General features: G+C 42.0%; 1 protein-coding gene across 4 annotated transcripts in view; it reads right to left on the bottom strand.

Moving 5' to 3' along the window:
• The window catches only part of CUX2 (cut like homeobox 2), a 372,532-nt gene that overhangs the window by 15,257 nt on the left and 333,987 nt on the right, over positions 1-23,288 (bottom strand). For 3 of the 4 annotated variants that reach the window (XM_066603238.1, XM_066603239.1, XM_066603240.1), the window contains 7 exons: positions 20,633-20,824; positions 18,437-18,495; positions 12,981-13,029; positions 12,788-12,887; positions 9,485-10,114; positions 8,716-8,817; positions 2,011-2,777 (listed from right to left, as the gene is read on the bottom strand). In XM_066603238.1, coding sequence (XP_066459335.1) covers positions 2,011-2,777; positions 8,716-8,817; positions 9,485-10,114; positions 12,788-12,887; positions 12,981-13,029; positions 18,437-18,495; positions 20,633-20,824 — 1,899 coding nt within the window. The remainder of the gene's footprint in view (positions 1-2,010; positions 2,778-8,715; positions 8,818-9,484; positions 10,115-12,787; positions 12,888-12,980; positions 13,030-18,436; positions 18,496-20,632; positions 20,825-23,288) is intronic. The other variant, XM_066603241.1, reaches the window with a different exon arrangement.

Below are 23,288 nucleotides of genomic sequence, written 5' to 3'. Positions count from 1 at the left end.
CAGCTTCTGGAAATGTGCAGTAGTCATGTATTTTACTGTGTGGCCAAAAACTGTCCTGCTACGTCTACAGAAGGGTTTTCATCATACAATAATTAAGCTTTATTTACTCAAAACCAGAAATCCTATTAAAGTGGTATATAGCCAACCACTCCTGACCCCTGAATGGGGCTGTATTAGATACAATTCTCTTAAAGCTCCGGTCCTCACTGATCCAAGCAATGTGTCATAACATTCTATGGTGGGAAAGTGCTGTCATGCAATTTGTTATGGTTAACATACCCACTATTGGGGTTGGTAGAACCTACAAATATCTGGAAGTTCTAAAAGTACTAATTATACCCATCAAACAGTTCAAAGAGCTGCACAGTGTTCCAGTCTAGTTAACTAATTGGTGGGTGCAGAGTGCAGGAGCTCAGAGTCTAACTGGATATTGCAGACTTTGTTGATGCACCAAGAGTTACAGGCGATTCGACGATGCTATACTTTACCACTGTTTTCATTTCAGATGTACTTTAGTTTCATACATAGCATTTATGTAAACATTGCTATGCCTTTTGTAGCTTTTTTTTTCAATATATTTTTTATTAAAATGCTGGGGCATCAAATTCCCATCCTAAAGTGCTCTGTTGCTTCTATTAGGAATCTGTGCTGTAGTGACATATCTCTTCTTGAAACAGACTCCATGCGGAAGCTGCATAGGGAAATCGCCATGCATATGTGCCCATTGAAAAGGGCTAAATATGCATGTGGATCTGCAGAAAACTGAATTGAAAATCTGTAGAACAAATCCGAAGCTCAGCCTTAGATTATGAAGTAAATATAGACTTAGGGGCATTTGATGGGACTTATATGGAATCTGTGGATTCCCTAACTGACATAACCTGAAGAATATTAGCAAGTATTGGAACTCACTTTTAAGGTTGGGTTCACACCAGCGATTTTCATTTCCATTGTTCGGATCCATCACAGGAGCCAAACAACAAAAATAGATGAAATGCCAGATCCGACACATGGCGGCCACAAATGGCACCCAACAGATTCCATTAAATATAATGAAAAATCCCAGAAACAGCTCAATACTTACTGATACAAGGGCAGGCAGAAAGACCAATTCCCAGCATGCAGAAAACACAAAATGCTGTATGAGGGAAATCACCCAGGTGCAAAGTATGGATAAACAGCCACTCACACACCTCACCTAATGAGGAGGATGGCAGCTTGGGGCCCATTTACACGCAACGATTAGCACTCAAAATTCGTTAAAACGATTGCATATGAGCGATAATCGTTGCATGTAAATGCAACCATTGTGCACTTTTCGTCTGAACAAGAATTTTTAGGTGAGTTTAAAAACCATTATTCAGACAGCACGCTGCGTTCTCCACGGGAGCAGGAGATAGCATTGTATTCTCTCTGCAGCCCTTGCCAGAAAACAGACCATAGGCTATTATCTCCATGGCAGCTAGAGATTACATTGTTTTCTCTTAGCAGCGCATGCCAGAACATAGGAGCTGATTGCAGAGCTCAGACCACCTGCTGAGTTGTGCAAGCAGCTACAGGAGGCTCATTTGCCCGCAAATGAAGCTGATAAAGTACTAATGGGCATTAGTGCCTATAAGTACTTTATGCAAAACAATCGCTAAAACTTTCAATCATCTGAAAGATTATCTTTGCGTGTAAATGGGCTTTAAGTATTATACTGGCATATAGATAAGGCTTGTATGAGGTGCCAATCACAAGGTTAACCATAATGCACTCTGTTGGGTTTCCCTCATGCAATCAGATATCTTACCAGACAAAACAGCGCAGCATGGTGCGCAATTTTGTCAAGAATTTTGTACTGGAGGCTCCAAACAGAGCTTCCAATGCAGATGTAGCTAAATATATACAAAAGCACATATGAAAGGGTAAATCAATTTCAGTAGTAGAGTGTATTTGAAAACTTAAGAAGATGGCATTTAACATTAGCTATGATAGATGGTGTAACACCCAGCTGTGACATAGCAATACCTTTTCACCAAAGATTCTCTGGCAGATGCCATTTTTTGCTAATTTTTCCTTAACTTGTCTGGTCAAGTCCAAGGTGTCCACTTCCCTGTACATATACAGCTCATACTGCTCGGGGGTGAGAGGAGGAACTGTGGGCTTTAGGTTCCTAGGAACATAGGCAGGGTAGTAGGAGAGCTGATTCATGTTCTGACTATCCAGACTTCCAGCCTCTGTCTTTATCTCGACTATCTTATGTGTTTCCTCTCCATTGGATACATCTTCCTCGATTTGCGAAGTCTCAATATTCTCTCCTTTCTTCCAAGGTCGGCCATTTACCATGCTTGAGTAACTCGATGATGAAGAAGATAATGATGGAGACACCGAATTAAACGGACAGCTCAGAATGCTTTTCTCAGATGCCCAATGCTGATCAAAATATGAGCCAGCGTCACCTATCTCTGACTTTACTTTGCGTATGATGTTTTGTACAAAAGCGGCTGGAGACAGAACACTCAGGGGTGTCTGTGTGGAGCTTGTGCTGGTTAGAAGGCTACTGTCCTCCTGTTTGATGTAGACGTGAGGGGCTTTATGTGTGGAGGGAATGGGGTGCACATTTGGGGGTGTAGGAATGGACCTGTGACCATTGCCGGATTCTATTTCTAACAGTGCCTGCTGCTGGGCCTGCATCTCTCTTCTTGCCTGCTCCAGAATACTCTTTATGGCATCTTCAGAACTGTTGTTGCTGCTGGCAGACGATGATAAAGGAGCGCTCGAGCCTTTTGTTTCACCTGCATAGACAATAAAACATTTATAGCAATAAAGCAACGTGTAGAAGAAATGCCACAATGATGCAGTCTAAATCCACGTCTGTTCCCGTTTAAATGGATGTATTATCTATTTTATAAATGTATACAGCTTAAGAGAATCAAAACATTACTTAATAAAAGAAAAGAATGTGTCCTCTGTATGCCAGCGAGTCTTTACAAAGTACTGATTTGATTTATTATGTTATTTTCACAAATATGGTATGCTCCTATCCATGACTTTGCAAAAGCAAGGAGCGCTATCACTAAGGCTAGTTTCACACAGGCGAGGGCGATACCGGGCCGTTAATCATGGCCCAAGATCGCACTTTCCAGCACGTAAAAGCCCCATGGATGCAAGGCGTTTTCATGTGAAAGCAGCCTCACATCACTGTGGGGAATCCCTTTATTTCAGCGGGGCTAAAGGGATTCCCCCCACTTGGGCTTAAAGGGGTTGTCTCGCGGCAGCAAGTGGGGTTATACACTTCTGTATGGCCATATTAATGCACTTTGTAATATACATCGTGCATTAAATATGAGCCATACAGAAGTTATTCACTTACCTGCTCCGTTGCTAGTGTCCCCGTCTCCATGGATCCGTCTAATTCTGATGTCTTCTTGCTTTTTTAGACGCGCTTGCGCTGTGCGGTCTTCTCCCCTTCTGCTCGGTCCAGGCACGAGCGGCGTTCTGGCTCCGCCCCTTCTACGCGTCATCGCGTAACTCCGCCCCCTCGCGTATGCCGATTCCAGCCAATCAGGAGGCTGGAATCAGCAATGGAACGCACAGAGCCCACGGTGCACCATGGGAGAAGACCCACGGTGCACCATGGGAGAAAACCACAGTGCATCCCTGGGAAAGGACCGGCGGCCATCTTTGAGAGAAGATTTTTTAAAGTCCTTATTTCGTCGGATCGGTAAGTAGCAAGCGGTTTAAAAACCGCTTTACTTTGCTATTTTATGCCAGGGGGGTGACAGGGGGAATGGGGTAAGGTAAAATTTTGAGGTTTGCCGCGAGACAACCCCTTTAAAGGAATTCCATGCCAGGGAGTGAAGAGATTCCCCCCGCCAGGGTTGTCACAGCCGTGGCAAAGAATTGCGGAGTCCTCCCATTGCTTTCAATGGTATGGGCCCTGCTGCTGCCGGCCCCATTGAAAACAATGGGCGATATCGCAGGAAGATAGGACATGCTGTGATGTTTCCCGCATCGCATTGCAGTGCCATGCAGGAAGACATCGCTCATGTGTATGACCCCATTCAAATGAATAGGGTTCTTATTTGACTCTCACAACACACAAATATTGCACGATTTTGTTGCCCGTGTGAAACCGGCCTGAAGTGTCTGCAAGTTGACATATTGCTCTAAAGCAGAGAAGGCAGCAGTCATACAAGGAGTTAGTTCAGTGGTTCCATTTAATGTACCACATAATTTCCTGGAAAACTGTTAAAAATTTCAAAGTGGAGTGAAATGGAAAAACTATTCAATTCGGTTATTTTGTCTCTACAGCGTACACATTGCAGGAAAATTGGCCCGATAACTTTATTCTGTGGGACAGTACGAATAAAGTTATACTAAATTTATATAGTTTTACTTTTGCTGTAATACATTTAAAAATAAAATATCTTTGGAAAAAAATAATTTTATTCCGCCATCTTCTTAGAGCTAGAGTTTTTTTTCCCATCGATATCGTTTTGTAAGGGCTCACTTTTTGCAGAACGTCCTGTAGTTTCTACTGGTACCATTTTGGAATTCATGTGACTTTTTTATTGCTTTTTAATACATTTTTTCTTGGAGGTGATGTGACCAAAAATGCGCAAATCTGTTTTGTTTCGGACGACATTCGCCATGCGAGATAAATAATGTGTTACTTTGATTGACCAGACTTTTATGGATGGAATGATACCAAATATGCTTTTATTTTTGTATTAAACTTTTACTTTTATTTATTTTTTCCATAATTAAAAACATTTTTTTTTTTACTTATTTTTTTTTCCATCCCCATAACTTGCGATTATTTGATCACTCATACCACAGTATTACATTATACTGCATTTTGACAAGCAGTCTATGAAGGCACACTACAGGCACACTTTCATAGGCATTTATTCATGGGTGCCATTCGGGATTCCCTAACCACTGTTGGGGCATTTAGAGGGTTAACAACTGCAATCAGTGTTAGCGCTGATGGCAACTGTTGCAGATGGGGGTCTGCTGTCATAATCCCGCTCCATATAAACCCCGCACACCCAGGACCCAACACCCTGTGGTGTTAATGGGTTAAGACAAATAAACCTCTACCAAAGAACCTATCCTGAATTATGTATGTTTGAGTGTATGTACTAGCTAAACAATAAAGTCTTATTCTGTCAAAAAGATTATGAATGACTGAAAATTCTCTCTACAGTGCACTATTATGACTTTTAATTAAATTGTAGCATAAAAATTAAAAACTTGAAATAACAGTGTGAAAAACTAAACCTTCATATTATATCTTCAAATGTTCCAAGTAAGAATCAAGAATATGCAGTAAATTAGAAAAGTAAAAGTTTATGCATAGAAATAGACAGCAGGTGGCAGTATAGCAGCACTTTTTTGGTCCCGGATACTAAATTCAGCTGCTAAAAGCTAACTACATAAGGTATATACAGAGCAAGGTGCACATACCATTTAGGTCATTTAATAAATAAATAAATCTTGTTATTTGTATAGCGGCAACTTATTCCAAAGCGTTTTCAGGTCATATATTTATTACCCTCTAGCAAGCTGGGAACTCATTTTACCAACCTCAGAAGGATGGAAGGCTGAGTTGGTAAAATCAGTACTTAGCTTGCTAGGGGGTAATAAATAAATCCTTTTAGCTTGAGCCAGCTACCTGAACTAAGCGAGGATCGAACTTGTAACCTTCAGGTCGAGAGCGAGAGCTTAGGACTGCATTCTGCTGCCCTAACACTCTGCGCCACACAATTCGTAACATTTAATGGGGTACGTACAGTGAATGTTATAATGCTTTTTAGCTTTCCTTTAATAAGTTTTTCTTCTTTTCTTTGTTATATATTTTATTAAACTTATTTTCTATCCTACATGGAAATAAATATATTTTTTTCATAATAATACATTCAAATTCTATGATTGTTGGAAGTGGGGCACAGACAGCCCTCCTCCCTTGTAATGCTAAGATCTCTATCAGAGGCGTAACTTGAAGCTCCTGGGCCCCGATGCAAAACCTGTAACAGGGCTCCCAACTATAATGCTTTACTCATAGTACTGGGCTCCCTATATGGAGAAGAGAGGCCTTATGGGCCCCCTAAGGGTCCTGGGCCCGGGTGCAACCGCATCCCCTGCATCCTCTATAGTTACGCCCCTGATCGCTATTGATAACATCTTCCCAAGTGTTAAACAGCAGGTATCACTGCCTCCAACCATGGCAAACAGAACAGATCCCTGTAATCCCAGCAATCTCATACATATAATCTGAAATATATTATTTTTTCAAAAGTGGTATCCATTCCCTTTTCTGGTAGCAGGCCAGATGAAACTGGTGTCAAGAAACTGTTCTTATGGATATGTGAAAGAACCTCACACCCTGAATGAGGGAATATGAAGGGTACATAGGTAGAACTAATAGAGTAGTGAGAAAAGGTGATCAATGGCAGAGTACGCAGCAAAGCGGATAAACTGTTAGGCCGCCTTCATAATGGCAGGATCTATTGCAGAAAACCCCCCTTCATATGGTATGGATATTTTCAGAGATGAATCGGACAGATTCTGATTCCGCAGCACGTCTAATTATGCTGCGAAATCGCACTGCAGAATTCAACCCTTGAAATACATGGGTTGAAGTCCACAGCCATTGCATAAGTAAAAACCTGTCCAAATCCACACCATTTAAGTGCAGATTTGGTCACCGCGGAATTCTTGCAGGTATTCCGATGTGCAATGCCCGCAGTGTATCCACCGTGTGAGAAGGCGGCCTTAGAATGCTGGTGGATTACATAGCTAAGCAGCAGAGCTGAGCAGAAGCTGGCAGAATAGGCAGGGACAGTTTGTCCAGGGCCACATCGGTCATATGTCAGACAGAAGGCCAGAGCAGTACTGTTCAGAACAATCATCGTGATCAGTAAATGCCTCTTGTCCACCATTTCCATTTGCAATATATATACAATTACAATTGAACTGGCATTCAATAATGGCATCATTTGTAGAATTGTACAACACATACTCGTAATGACTATTCACTCCGTGATAGTTTGCCGGTGGTTTGAAAAATTGTTATGTTTAAATACAGCTTAACTCAGGTTCAATATTAGTAATTAAATGTATTTACAGTCACTGTTTGAGTTTATTTAGGGATAAACTGGAAAATGTTGTTCTAAAAGATAATGGTTGTCCTAAGGCTGCCTGTCCACGGGCGTAGCGATATCCCGCGGCGGCGATCTCCCGCGGGAGCCGCTGCCGGGGAGCAGGAGACAGCTGACGGTCCTCAGCACTGAGCCCATCTGACAGATAGGCTCACCGCGGAGCATCGCGGCATGCTGCGATTTGAATCCCGCGAGCGGAGAATCGCTATGCTAGCAAGGCTGCGTTTTCCACTACAACGGAAGCCGGCCGCACGTTTTTCTGCAGCAAGTAGAACATGCCGCGATTTCTTTCACGCTGCAGAATTCTGCAGTAGAATTCCCCAGCGTGAACATTGAGCTATTAAGTCCAATAGAACCTAATAGCTGCGTGAAAACGCCACGGATTTCCGCCCCATGAAACACAGCAGAAATCTGTCCGTGGGCATCAGCCCTAACATTCATCATTTAGTCGCTGGCAGTGTTCACACTGAATGATTATTGTTCAGATTCCCGCGATCCAGTGACCGTTTAGTGTGAAAGGGCCTTATGCATACGCATCCTCCAGGAACACATGTAGCTTGCTCAGCACACAGAAGCCTCAGCCAGGGGTATAGCTAAAGGCTAATGGGCCCGGGTGCAAAAGTTTATCTTGGGGCCCCCCAACTTCTCTTAACCCCTTGACGCAGAGGTGTAATTTGAAGCTCCTGGGCCCTAATGCAAAACCTGTAACAGGGCCCCCAACTATAATGCGTTATTCATAGTACTGGGCTCCTATATGGAGCAGAGAGGCCTTATGGGCCCCCTAAGGCTCCTGGGCCCGGGTGCAATCGCATTCCCTATAGTTACGCCAGTGGCCTGGGTTGTAAGTGTGTCTGTATAAGGGTGGTTTCACACGGGCGAGAAAAGCCGATTATGAAACCAATGATTTTCAATGGTTTCCTTCCCATCTGAGATGTTTTCACTGATGCGATGTTGACAGAACATAAAAATCGCGGCATGCTCTACCCTTCTGAGATGTGCGATTTTTAATCTCCCATAATTCCCTATTGAGCCTACTTTTTATGGCAACGCAATGCAGCAAACTTGCATTGCAATGCGATTTTAACATTAGAAAGACCTATTGACTTTCCTGTTAAAAAAACGTGCAATTTTCTTGCGCGATTTTAACATGGGCAGCAGCGATGCGATATTATTCTAAAAAAAAACATCGCTGACACTCAAAAATTGCAGGAACAAAGATGCGATTTTGCTACGATCCTGGTCACAGCAAAATCTCAATCGCCCGTGTGAAACTAGCCTAAAGGACCTTTCACACATGCAAAACATTTCCGCAAGACGCACCTAAAGATGCAGCTTAATCTGCACGCAGACTTTGGTTCCTAATTTTCTGCGTCTTTAGTGCATTTTTCAGAAATATTCTGCAGAAATTTTTCGTGTGAACGGTCCCTAAAGGAGTAGCACTGAGTAACAACCTATGCCTGACACATGGAGAAAAGAGTGACCTAACAACACTGGCAACATTGTTCTGCTGATTGCTGTAGTAGCTCTTACACAAGTCTCACAGTACAGCTATGACTTGTAACCTCACCTCCTTTCTGCGACTGAATCTCTTTTTTTGCTTGTTCCAGAATATTCTTGATGGCATCATCGGATCCTGTTTCCGGTGTTCGGATTCTTGGTGTAATGCTTCCTGAGTCATGAAAAAAAAGTAAAATCACTACAATTTTGAGGTGTCTGTAGACCTAAGAATTCCCCCAAATCTGTTGAGCATTCTATGTTAGCTACCACCACACTCATCGGAAAGGGCTTTACATTGTATTCACCACAATAGGTAGTGTTTTTCCACATGGATTACTCATGTATTGCCCAGTTTTCCTGAGGTGATATTTAGATTAGTGGTACGATTGTAGCATTGAGAACTAATAATGCAGTGAAAAGTTTACGTTTTCTCCCCAAAGTACCATGGAGCCCTCAAATTAAAGTCAATAAAAATATTGGTGATCGGACATGTCCTAAATGTGAGTTTGGTGGCAGTCCTAGAACTGTAACCTATCACAAGAACAAAAGGACTCTCTCAAGTTTTACCAGTCACAAAGGTTCTATCTGGTACCGCAATTCAAGAAAGCTGGCATGGAAAAGAATGTCACTGTATCTAAGAAAAAGTGAAGCGAGAGGGCTGTGTCCTCTGCGTTTTCGTGATCAGTGGTGGCTGCAATTACTGGACTCCCACTAATAAGACATTTATGGCATATTACAGCAGTAACTATGGAACTAAAGTAAGAACACAAAGCAGCTGTAGTTTGAAATAGGTCTGCTTTCCTGTGATACATAAGAAGTTTCTTACATTGACCACTTACCTCTTTGCCGCACTTGAATAGTTCTTAGTGCCAGAACATTTTGCTCATCTGAAATAAACTGCTTCATCTTAATAAAGGGTTCCTTCCCTTTCACAGTAAGTTTTCTCCAAGGCTTAGGTCGAGCCAGAATCTCACTTACTGAGCCCTGGGAGAGGCCCAGGACATAGTGGCCAAATACTCGTTGCCCAATATTATGTTTCAGTAGTTGCTCCTTCACTTGAAAAGCAATCTCAGAAGTCTCCAGATGTTCATCATCCATGGAGCTTGAGTTGGTCCCTTCAGACTGATCACTTTGTGGGCTAGAATCTTGATTTCCAGTGGACTGATGAGTGTTCGGGGGTATATTGGCCTTTATTGTGTACAATGGAGATTGAAATGAATGCATGTGGTTACTTTCAGTCTTGAGCAATGGGGATGTAATGTGATTCTTGAGGAGCGGTTCCCCTGCTAAATGTTCATTACTATTGTAAACAGATGATGGGCAAAAGGTCTTACGAACTTTGCATCCAAGCGAGTTTTCCAGCACAGATTGAGCAGGGCTGGGTGTAGAAACTCCATCTCTTGTCAAAGGAGAAACGGAGTATGGCCTTTCAACTGGCACAAGATCTTTTGTGGCATCTTGAGAATGATCTTCATTAAACAAGGACATATAAACAAGTAAAATAATCATACAATCATAATGATTAGCTGAAAACATAACACAAGTTTATTTGATTTTTACATTTTTTCATTTTCTATCTTTAAAGGGGTTTTCCAGGCTATTTCTACTGCCCTATCCTCAGGCCACTGCTCTGGATCCTGGTTGATCAGCTGTTCGGGTATCGATCAGCAACAAAACAATGTATGGAGCAGAAGCAGATAGCTCCGACCACTATGTAGTGGCTGGTGCTGGTAATTGCAGACGTAAGTCTCATTAAAATCAATGAGAGCTGCACCTGAAATTTCTAGCGTTGGTCACTAAGCAGTAGTTGCAGCTATCTGTTTCCACTCTGTACAATGTTTTTGTGCTGACAGCAGGTGCCTGAGCAGCTGATCAGCCAGAGTCCTGAGCAGAGGACCCTAGCCAATCAACTATTGATGACCTAGGATAGATCATCAATAGAATTAGCATGGGAAACCCTTTTAATGAATTAATTGCCGTATTTCCCAACATGCAGTATTCTTAAATAGCAGTAATGCTGCACGTTGAACTTTCAGTGCATGATATGTAAGGGAATATTTTGTTACAAAATGGATTGGCAATTAATAATACGGTTTTATATATCACGTTTTATAATAATGTGGCATGTGAACTGAATACAAACACTGGTTTGAAGGCTTATGCTGATCATACATGTAATTACACAGGACAATTTGTTGCTGTGCACAGTTCTTGCACTCATTATAGTGATCCAGTAGTTCAAAAAGCTTGGTAGTAATGAGGGACTGGCAGAGGCAAGTCTTCTGCAGATGAAGAGGGAACCAGTGTGACACTTTCATAAATGACTACAGTATGAAACCGATAATGAGACTTAAATAATAGTTTAATATACTCTACTAGCACATAAAGACATATGGGATATGGCTGGGTGGATTCAGTTAGGGTAGGTTCACACCTGCATTTTGACTTTCAGTCATAATTCCATTTCTCTGTTCCGTTTTTGGAGCACAGAAACAGAATTAGAATAGAAATAAACCTTTCTGTTTGTTCCCCATTAATGTATTTTTTTTTAATACAAAACTAGTGGAAAGCTTTCAGCTTGCTTTTATTCCATTAGATTTCAGTTTTTTACAGAACTCTTTCCTATATAGATACCTCAATCGCCTTTTCTCCACACATAATGAATATCTTCTGGATTTACACAGTCCTTGGAAAGCGTAAAGGCCCATTTACACACAGCGATTATCGCTCAAAACTCGCTCAAAAGCCATCCTTTAAGCGATAATCGTTGTATATAATGCTCCCATCTTCCACTCTTTGGCTGAACGATGATTATTAGGTGAGCATAAAATCCACTGTCAAGGCGGAGAAAAGATAACACAGACTGCATGCTGTGTTTGCTGTTTATGGTGCTGTACTCTCCATAGGAGCGCTGATTACATTGTATTCAGCTTGCAGCCCCGCGGCAGAACAAAGGAGCTGAATGCAGAGAACAGACCACTTGCTGTTCTCTGCATACAGCTCCCAGAAGCTCATTTACATGCAAATGAAGATGATAAGCTGCTAATGGACATTAGTTTCCATTAGCAGTTTATGCACAGCAATTATCTTTTGCGTAGCCTCCTATTATAAGATAGACCACCCATCCCATTTAATAATCTAATTCATGAATATAAATATGGCACTACTGCATAAAAAAAGAATGGCTACCCTCTTTAGAACCATACTACAGACACTGTAACTGATAGCTGTTTCTTGTTAGTGTAACTTGAATGGTGCGTGGTTTTTTAGCCTAAATGCTAACACATTATGAAATTTTTCAGAAAAGTAGTAGTGAAGAACACCAGGAACAACCAGGATATGTTACGTAGTGAGCACTGTATTTATCAAAAACATGCTAGACTGCAACTTAAAGGGGTTGTCCCGTGAAATCAAGTGGGGTTATACACTTCTGTATGGCCATATTAATGCACTTTGTAATATAAATCGTGCATTAAATATGAGCCATACAGAAGTTATTCACTTACCCCCTCCGGTGCTGGCGTCCACGCCGGAGCGGCCCCATTGAACAGAGCAGAAGACCGCACAGCGCAAGCGCGTCTAATGGAAGGAGAAGACAGCGTTAGTCGGCGCCATGGAGATGAGGACGCCAGCACCGGAGGGGGTAAGCGTATAACTTCTGTATGGCTCATATTTAATGCACGATTTATATTACAAAGTGCATTAATATGGCAATACAGAAGTGTATAACCCCACTTGATTTCACGGGACCACCCCTTTAAGTGTTGTATTACATTTTTGTATTTCTTACTGCTTATATATCACTAACTTACCCAATATCACTCTACAGAGATTGCTACCATTTTCATCAGTCCCTGTCATAGTAACAAAGTACGTAAGGCCGAAAAAAGACATATGTCCATCCAGTTCAGCCTATTAACCCTATTAACCCCCAGTGGAAAATACATGAAATTAACTTTAGGGTATATGAGATAAGAGTAGTTAAATTGTAAGATGTCCTGGTGCCAGGCTGTGGAATATGGTGGTGCTATATAAGTAATGTAAAATAAATATCATAAACGGTAATAGCAGTGCAATATTGGGAAGGTGAGATTATAATCATTTAGGGTAGCCATTCAGCTGGTCAAGAATTTTGTACATACCACAGCTGAGGACAATGCTCTGCTTTTCTAAGAGATAGGTCTGTGAAGGGTAAAATGCTTCTCTCTTGACTGATATGCTTTCTTCTGACTTGGATGTCTTCTGAATAAAATAAGTGGAACATGTTAGGTTATTAAACATATTCATCAATGAGTAAATAGTATTATTTCATTAAGCATTGTTCAAGTTACGTACTGGGGTAAGATCACAGTTGGATGTAGCAGACTTCATTGCTTTCAATATACTGTAAGGGAAGAAATACAATTACAGTACAATGGTGTAATAAAACAGCATGCGACATGAATAAGAGCCACACAAACCAAGGATAAATCAAAGGCAAAAGCTCTACAACAGCAGACGTCTTATGTTCTGTCACCAGTCTCTGCAGATTGTAACAGATAAGGCTGAGATCCCTTCAGTGTTTCATTTTCCATGTTTCTGTTCTATTCTAATACCCCTTTACACGAGCCGATTCTCATTTGAACGAGCGAGTGACGTCACCGCTAATTTGTCTGCAGTTGTTCGCGCTCGTTCAGAATGTTTAGACAGGCAGATCATTGTTGGGAATTGTACAATTCTTATTCACTTCTCATTCAGTGTTTTATATTCCTAGGTGAAACACTGAGCAGGGAATGTTTAGACGTAACGCAAAGTAAGCGATGCCGCCCATGGTTTTTTTTGCAGGCTGAAACTGAGCGACAAAAGAAAAGCGAATGAAAAGTACATGATGGCTCGCGTCACTTTATCCTTCGTTTGAGCAAATTTTAACCAAATTTTAAGAAACAATCATTATGTGTAAATGGTCCTTAGGCCGCACTCACACGGGCCATTTTGCCGCAATGTGACAATTCTACAAATCGCATGTATGTAGAGCTCATGCTTTCCTATGGGTTCTTCCACACAAGCGATGTTTTGTAGCCTGTGATATTGTGAGACTACAAAATCGCGGCATGCTCTATAGAGCTGCGATTTGTTTTGTAGCCCATGTTTCCCTACCTTTCTGTTGCATTGCATCGCGCGAAAACACAGCTTTCGTGCGATGCAACCTTTACAGTAGGAAATCCCACTGTAAAAGCCTTAAACCAAGCCTTAGCTGTATAAAAAAATTTAAAAAAGGAATACATCACCTCTCAGGCGCTGTCGTCTCCCCTGAAGCTCCCCGGCAGTTGCTTAAAGTTCTCCTGCAGAGCTTCTTGGTAAGAACTTTGAAAATCTCCGCCTCCAGGAAGCTCTGCCTCTGATTGGTTCCGAACGCGATGCTCAGCCAATCAGAGCCAGTACTCAAGGAACCAATCACAGCCATTCAATAAATAGCTGTGATTGGTTAATCAAGTGCCAGCTCTGATTGGCTGAGCCATGGCACTCTTGAACCAATCACGGCAAGCCCTTCCTGGAGGTGGGGATTTTGATCCTTCAATCTAGGAAGGGCTGGCTTAAAACTGAAGACAGGGAGCTTCAGTGGAGAAGACGCACCAGAAACGACAGCGCCTCTCAGGTGATGTATTACTTTTTTTGTTTTTTTATTGCAGCTAGGGCTGATTTTCAGAGCAGGGCTTATATTTCAAACCTCCCTCCCCCTCACCCCCCACTCCCCCCCAAAAATCCCTAAACCATCATGACGAGCCATGATGGCTCCGAACGAGCATAGTTTGTTAGATTTTCTTTAAGTTCAGTAATCAAGGGTTGCAAATTAAGGGTGGGTATTCTATTAGGGGGGAAAAAAATATGAATTCCCAGATGTGGGATGGAATTCTTGATTTATAGCTTCTCTGAGTTGCAGGGGTTGTCCCGCGATAGCAAGTGGGGTTAAGCGGTGTAATATTAAATATTGCCGTCTTCTCCCTGGATTAGACGCGCTTGCACTGAAGGGGCCGCTCCGGCGTGTTTGCGCCGCGCAGGTCTGCTACGCATGCGCAGAAGACCTCTGCGGCGCAAGCACGCCGGAGCCGGACAGAAGAGAGCAGACTGTGCAAGCGCGTCTAAACCAGGGAGAAGGCGGCTTTGGTTGGCGCCATGGAGACAGGGACGCCAGCACCGGAGGGGGTAAGTGAATAACTTCTGTATGGCCAATACTTAATACACAATGTATATTACAAAGTGCATTAATATGGCCATACAGAAGTGCTTAACCCCACTTGCTATCGCGGGACAACCCCTTTAATATTTAGAATCCGCAACTTGGAGTGGTTAACCTTATAGTATAATATCTGACTATAGTTCTTCACCATGTTGGCTACTGTTCGCAGGGAACTTAGAGGGTGAGATAGTAGGAGGATGATATCAACAGTGAAAAGTCCCAGTTTATGTTTAATATTTAAATCCAAATATACAGTCTCTGCAAAGGGTTCTATAATTAAAATGAGCAGCTTTGGAGGTTACCATTAGTGATATTAAAGGGTTTTGAGAGGACATTATTAACTAACACTCTAGCCGAGGGCAAGGAGTATAGTGCTTGGCTTGCTTTTATAATGCTACCTGAGAATCCAAATTTTTCTAGAGCGTAAAAGGCATAACCCCAGTGCGTCCTGACGAACACCTTCTTCGCAGCTAAGGTCAGAAGCAGAAAAGGGGTCCCGAGCTCCCCAGTTGGATACACCAGGTCCAATATTCTTCTAGTTCCATCTGTGGCCTGACGGCCCCCCACGATGCCGACCTAATCTCCATGAATTAATGATGGGATTATTGGAAGTAAATGTTGAGCTAAGACTTTTGTGTAAAGCTTGGTGTCGCTGTTTAATAGGGAGATAGGTCTGAAGTTTGCTGCTGAGGTAGTAGGTTTTACCGGTTTGGGGATTGTTGCAATGTTGGTTTGGAGCATCTCTGGAAGGAGGGAAACTTAAATGGTCATTGACATTTCAAATAGCTGTTCTTATTTGTGACAGGCCATGTAATAACTAGCAATAGTGCAAATCACTTTATTTACCAAACATTATGTGTTTTGTTTTAAAAAATCCTTCAAATGTGCTGGCCACTAGGGGTCTCCCTTCCATCTACTTTGCTGTCCACTCTAGTAACAGTAATGCCCATCTCTATTAACAGAAATAACAAGATGGAGAACAGGAAGTTGAGGAAAGTGCCGACTCATTCCACTCATAAAAGTCCATGGAAAGGATAGGGGAGGGAAAGAAGGAGAGACTCAAACAAATGCTGCAGCAGCTAATGGTGAGTTATTTACTATACTACAGGTTCTGGAATCACATCTCCACTACTCACTACTTCTCTAATGTTCTTCCTGATGACCAAGACCTCACCTAGCTAGCTCTATGGCAAAAAAATTAAAAATGTTATGAGTTTTGGATTGTGGGGATACAAATTTAAAAATGTTATGGATCTTGTAACGTGATAACAGAGAAACAATTTTTTTGTGTTTTTAATGTGCAAAAGTATAACGTAGACAAAAAAAAAAAAAATATATATATATATACAAACTGATGGTTTTATTTTGACCACATAGTGAACGCTGTAAAAACAAAACTCAAGGGATAATATTGGAATTTCAGTGTTTTCTCCATCCTACCCACATTTTTTAAAATAAACGTTATAAAATATATATTTCCCTCAGGGCTCAGTCAGACGAGCAAATTTTTCACGCATATACAGACGCGTTTTCAAAATGGATCTCTTAGAACCAATGCTCTCCAATAAAAGCGGTCAAATGTTTGTTTTTAAGAAGCAGAAAAAAAATTGCACCTGCAAAAGATAGGACATGTGAGTGCAAATGCAGCCGGTCACGCGATTTTTTTCTACACGTGATGTGCAAAATTTTTCCCGTGCCTATAATGCGTGAAAACTTTGCTCATCTAACTGAGCCCTCAAACTGTTACCATTAAATATACTACTTGTCCCATAAAAAAAAAAAACCTTTGCATTGCAAGAACCATAACTTCATTTTTATGTTGGCTATGTCAACCAAAAAATTAAGATATGGCTCTAGCAATGTAACAATGAAAAAAAGAAGAACATAACTTGGTCATTAAGGAGCAATTTGGTCATTTGTTACTCATATAGGACTACTTAAATTGCATCACAATGAACTCTCTAGAGAGGCGTTCATAACGGACATCTTACAAGACGCTCTTCATTAAACTAAAGTACAGCATGCAGAATATGAAGAAGTGGAATTGTAAGTATAACATGTGTACAGTCTACTAATCAACATGTCTTTACTTCTTACATTGTAGAGATTGTTTGCCTGTGCAACTGTTACTGTGTACCGAGGATGATCTAATACATCATCAAGATGACATCTGTTCTAAGGGATAATAGTGAAGTGCTCGTCTCCGGGGCCTGGGATAGAGAGCTTGTCACAGGCTCCCTCAGGAATCCAGACACCGCTCTACAGCAAACCAATGATCCTACACATTTCTAACCCAACTGTCAAACGTGCTGCCCTATATTCCCTCAGTGAGAATGAGCCAAAGTTTTGGTACTGATCTAAGAAGCCTAAGGGACCCTGGGCACTTCATAGTCTGTGATCAGAGGCTGTGCTTCAGTCAATCAAAAACTATTAGCTTCCTTACGCTGGGGCAGATTTACAGTGAGAAGGACTGATTTGACTAAATTACATTTTATTCCCCCCAAAACAGGTCACTTGTCAAAGGTAAGAAGTAGTTTAACTCTCAGTATGTCTGGGATAACTTTAGCTGCAGTGGTGCACCAGGAAGCCATTATACTACCGTTACATATCTGATAATCCATATAGCGTTACACATGGGAGGCAGAAACTCTGCTGGGAGCAAAAATAGGTTTTATTTCTTAATGACAGAAATCCAGGAATGTTTATGCATACTTTCAATTTAGCTTTTTCTATACTAAAGTCAGTGGGGGAAAATGTTATGAGATGTAGTTAGAGATGAGCGAGCACGCTCGTTTAAGGCTGATGCTCGAGCGAGCATCAGTCTTTTCGAGTAACTGATTACTCGTCCGAGCACCATGGGGGTGGGGGGAGTGAGACCCCCCCCCCCCCTGCATGGTGCTCAGACGAGTAATCAGTTACTCGAAAAGACTGATGCTCGCTCGAGCATCAGCCTTAAACGAGCGTGCTCACTCATCTCTAGATGTAGTACTTAAAGAGGATTGGAAATAAATATGTAGCGTGACATAAAACATGCCATTAATAATGGATAAAAAGCCCATTACTATGTAAGACTGTTCTGCTGTAATTTTTGTCTTAATGCAAAAAGTGTGTCCAAAACTGCACGTGTGAACATACGTAACACTCCGAATTCTGTTATAAAATATCAATACTAGCAGAGAGAATTATGATTGTGATTTTATAGAATTGGCATTTGTTGATTATTATAGAAATGACTAAATCTCTGGGGTAGAGTTTGGAAATAAGGAAATAATCCTACGAAACTGCGCAGATGCCCTTTGCGGATGTAAATAAAGATGATAAAAGCTTTGGGTGACTATTCTGTTCACACTTCCCGTAGATTTATATCTGGTCTTATGGAATAACAGATGGATATGTATTTTGCACACGACGGAAGGGTAAATATATACAGCACTGTAATAGGTATAAACAACCCCCAGTGACACTGCCGTCTTATTTATTGCATTATAAACCTGGGAGCGTGAAGTGTTCCCCATGGCACATTATTAATCAGACTGATAGAGAGCAGACCTAGAGAGGGGGGTATGAAGCTCACCTTAGCTCCGTCTTAATTTCTTCGTAATCTGACTGACTTTGCAACTTGTCTTCCAGTTTCTGCAAAAGAATCGAAATTGGAGAATACGGTATATTGGGTACAGGTCAGCTCTTATGTGTTTTACATGCAATAGTCCGTATACTTTAACATTGCACCTCCCTTCCCTTATATTTGAGCTCGAAACACACAGTATTTTTGTATAAGAGGTTGGAAGGCTAGTCTACACATGGCAGCGTGATGAGTAAATACGAGCAGTCATGCATAGCTAGAGACATTGGTCCTTCTCACAGCACCATGTCCTGCTACACAACTAGATTTTGCTCTTCTATGAGAAGATAAGCAGGAAATAAATATCTTGAAAATGGTGAGAAACTGACAAGTAAAGGGCAAATTTATTACTCGATTTGTGCCAGTTTTGTGGCATTAAAAAAGTTGTTGCATTTGCGATAAAACGTACACCTTTTTGCAAATGAGTGGGAATTTACCATGTTCAAAAAGTTTCAAAGTGGTGCAAAAAGTGACACAAATCTACGACTCATTATAGTAGGCATAGATTTCATGTTGTAGTTTTAAGATGAGAACAAAATGCACCTTTTAATAAATGTGGTGGTTTTTGGTCCAATGGCAGTATCAAAGCCAGTCTTAATAAGTCAACCCTATATCAGATTAGAAGTTGTATAACTATTCATTATATGTAATTAAGCATTAGCTATATAAAACTGGAACTCTTTGGAACACTAGAGTAGTAGTACACTGATCTCAGGAGCCAGGACTGGCAGGTACAGTATGCACTGCTCCTGCAATTGTACACTCTTCGGCAAAAAAATAATCAAGCACCTAGAAAGAGTTGTCATTTTACTACAGTCAGGTAGATATGCAAATGATTAGAGTTGCGTCGTGATTGGTAGTTCTACCCTTGGTCTATAAAAAGGCTCTCAGAGGCTACTTGTTTGTAGTGGACCTTTTTTCACACGTGTAGAGCTTGTTGACCTCTCAACATGACTCTACGATGTAATCAAAGAGATTTCACCCAGTTAACAGAGTTTGAGGGGGCAGAGGTGGATTATTGGAATGTGAGAAGCTGGATGGTCGTATCAACAATTTGCCTGCCACCTGGGCCATTCTGACCAGACTGTTAGGATGAGTTGGGACCAGTGGATGTGTAAGGGCATGCACAAAGGGCAACCGGTCTCAGGACATCCTAAACAGAACACCAGCTGAGAGGATCAGCTGATCGTCCAACAAAGACGAGCAGTTCCAACAGGTTCATTGTCCACCATCTAGAGACATGTGGCACAATTGTTACAGGCACTCGGCTGCAGGACATTTTGGTCTCATGGCACTCATTATGTTTACTGACTTTGACACTCATCCACTGTCACAGCTGTTTCCAGTGGTGTCATGAACAATGACACTGGACTGCTACGGAGTGGAACTGGGTTGTCTTCAGTTATGAATCCATGTTTAGTTTTGGCACTGACGGTAGCTGTGTTCGTGTCTGGAGACCTAGGGGTGAAGGACTCAATCCTGCCTTTGCTGTGGAGTGGCACACTGTCCCAATGCTGGTGTGATGGCCTAGAGTAATGGTGCGAGGGACAATGACAGCTCAGCGATATGTTCAGGACATCCTGCAGCTACATGTGTTCCTCTCATAGCGGCTTCCGAGAAGCGTTTATCAGCAGGATAATGCTCAGCTGCACACAGCAAGCGGGTCACAGGAAGCCTCCACAAAATTACCACACTTCCGTGGCTGCCCGCTTACCAGTTTTATCACCAGCAGAACATTTATGGGGCTACCTGGAACACCAACTTAGGAAGCCTACAAGTTTGTATGATCTAGGGGTTATAGCAAATGCGGGCTTATGTGCCACAGGATACCATACAGAACCTGTATGCCTCCATGCCCACCCGTATCATATCTTGTATCCAAGCTAGAGGCGGTACAACAGGGTATTAGGTCCTCCCTTCAAGGGTTCAGTTTTCCACAATAAATTATCCTTGTGCTTTGATATTGTAATCACTTACTTATATCAACATTACAATCGCACACAGAAAGTTTCATTCGATACAGACAACTCCTTCTAAGTTCTTGATTTTTTTTTACAATGAGTGTATTTACAATCTTTAACTGCACTGTCAGTTTGAGTTGAGAGATTTAGTGGCAGCTTAGCCTCCTAGGATGCGTAATGTTTGCACCTCTATGGCCTCAGTTTTGACGAGAAGTTGTTGTTCTAGTTCAGCTATTTGATTAGATGAAGATTCTTCCAATTCTTGTATAGCGTTCTGGAGATGCTGAATATCCTTAAGGAGTCTTAAAATTTCTCTGTCTTTAGAAGCTAATGCTGATTCTAAATGAGATCCAGAACATACTGAGAAGCCACTTTTGTCCTAAAAAATAAAATATAAGAAAAAAAAAACACCTGTTATGATGCTTTGACTCACAGAGACCAATTAATATAAACGTCAGATACCATTAGGATAATCCTGTTAACTTCTCTGGAGAAACAAAAACAAGAACATGCCTACTCGAGTTACCCTGGAGATTAAGAATAATGTTATTTTCTCTGAGTACAGACATTTGCTGAGCAAAACAACAGAAAATGTGGCATAGGTAATAGCTGCTATTACTAGCAGGTTTAACAAAGTAGAGTGCTGCAAACTGATCTGCGGAGCTTACCAGAAAACGCTGCCATGCCAATCTTAAAAGCTGTCTTGGATCATTAGAGGGGTTATGCCAACATGCATAACCCCTTTCAGAATGGGGGGCATGGGTCAAACAGCTAACTGCTAGGGGAAGCCACAGCTTGCAAAACATATCCTCTGCAGCAGTCAAATGTAGGATTACAGAATGGCCATTCACACAACTGGATCTAATACAAGGATAGCACATGGTCCGTTTGGACAGGAGCCGCTTTTACAGACTGGCTCTCACTTATGGCCGTAGAGGGGGGTTCCTGAGTGCGACACGCCGCTGTCATGTACCCTAAAAGGGCATATGAACATGGAATGCCATCTTGGCACAACCCCTTTTAAGGGGTATTCCCATTGAAGACATTTATGGGATATCCACAGGATATGCCATAAATGTCTGATGGGTGGTGGTCCCACTTCTGCAGCCTGCACCTACTTCTAGAAAGGGTGATCCCCAACTCCCATTTTGCCTGTTGGAATAGCCATCAATTGCTGCATCCATGTGGCTATATATGAAGAAGCGATTGTAATATGTGCTTATATCTCTATTGATTTCCATGGGAGCTATGGAAATAGCCAGACATGTGGATATCTTGTAGATATGTCATAAATGTCCATAGTGGGAATAATCCTTTAATGTAATCTTCTATGAAGTTTGGGACAGTTTGCACTCTTTGTATCAACTATGTTGTAGGTTTAGATATCATCTGTACAGGCTCCCTAAGGCTTGGTTAGAACGTCTTAACTAGTAGGTTCAACTAGAACGCATAATTGGGCACACTAAATTAGCCACCTCACCCTCCTCTGAAAAGTTGATAAAGGGGCATATATGGCAAACTATTTTTACAGCCATTGTGAGGCTGTTTAGTTTACCTCCATTAGCTTGGCGGTATAATGGTACTGACAAACTGTAAAGTTATGTTCACATAAGGCAGCTGCACCACCTTTTTTTATCTAAACTTCACAGGCTGTGGCAAGAGCATTTTTGGTACATGATGTTTCATCTATAGTGAGGACTTGTTATATGACTGCAGTGGCCATTAGTTGCTTACCATAGTGGTATCACTCTAGATCAGGGTTTCTCAAAGTGTGCTCCTCAAAGCCCTTGAGGCTCCGCAAGTGATTGTCAGGGGCTGCGACGGAGGGTCTAGGTCCCTGCTCTATTCACCCCTGTAGCGGTTTCTGTAAATCCTATACTGAGGAAATGAGCGTGCAGGACCTGTGGTCGGCATAGCTACATGGATCACATGAGCTGACTCCGGCAGATTATAAATAGGGGTGATTGGGGCAGTTGCCCCAGGCCCAAGACTCCAAAAGGGCCCACGGCCATCCCAATCGCCCCTATTGTAATCTACACTGCTAAACCTCTCCCTGCATCTGAAGAGCATAGCAGCATCAGGGAACCCTAATACTACTGGGGCAGCAATAAGGGACCCTATTACTACTGGGGCCACAATGGGGGACCCTATCACTATTGTGGTGGCAATGGGGGACCCTATTACTACTGGGGCGGCAATGGGGGGGGGGGTTCTATCACTACTGGGGCTGCAATGGGGGAGCCTATTACTACTGGGGCCACAATAGAGGTCACTATTACTATTAGGGCCAATATAGGGGACACTGTTACAACTTAGGACAATATAGGGGACACTATTACTACTCAGGTCGCCAATATAGGGGGGTCACTATTACTACTGGGGCCAATATAGGGGACTCTATTACTACTGAGGATGCAATAGGAGTCACTATTACTCCTGGGGCCAATATAGGGGACACTATTACTACTGGGGCCAATACAGGGGACACTAATACTACTGGGGCCACTAATTTAGGGGGTCACTATAACTACTGAGGCCACTGTGGGGGACACTATTACTACTGGGGCCAACAAACGGGACACGACAGAGGTAAAAAGTATGTTGTGATAAGCCACGCCTCAAACCTCATCCCTGGCCACACCCTCCGTGGGGTTCTACGAGAAACTTTTACTTTAAAAGGGGCCCCATGGCTAAAAAAAGTTTGGAAACCACTGCTCTAAATGATTACACAGGAGAGTAGTGTAATGGGGAACCCCAAAAAATGGTATGCTGAAAACATGATTGATTTTCCATTGTAGCTTTTCAGTATATTCAAATTCTCAGAGAACGTTAGTTATCTTAAG

Source organism: Eleutherodactylus coqui, chromosome 5 (genome assembly GCF_035609145.1).
Source record: "Eleutherodactylus coqui strain aEleCoq1 chromosome 5, aEleCoq1.hap1, whole genome shotgun sequence".
In the NCBI taxonomy this organism is placed as follows: Eukaryota; Metazoa; Chordata; class Amphibia; order Anura; family Eleutherodactylidae; genus Eleutherodactylus; species Eleutherodactylus coqui.
This window is presented reverse-complemented; position numbering and strand designations above follow the sequence as displayed.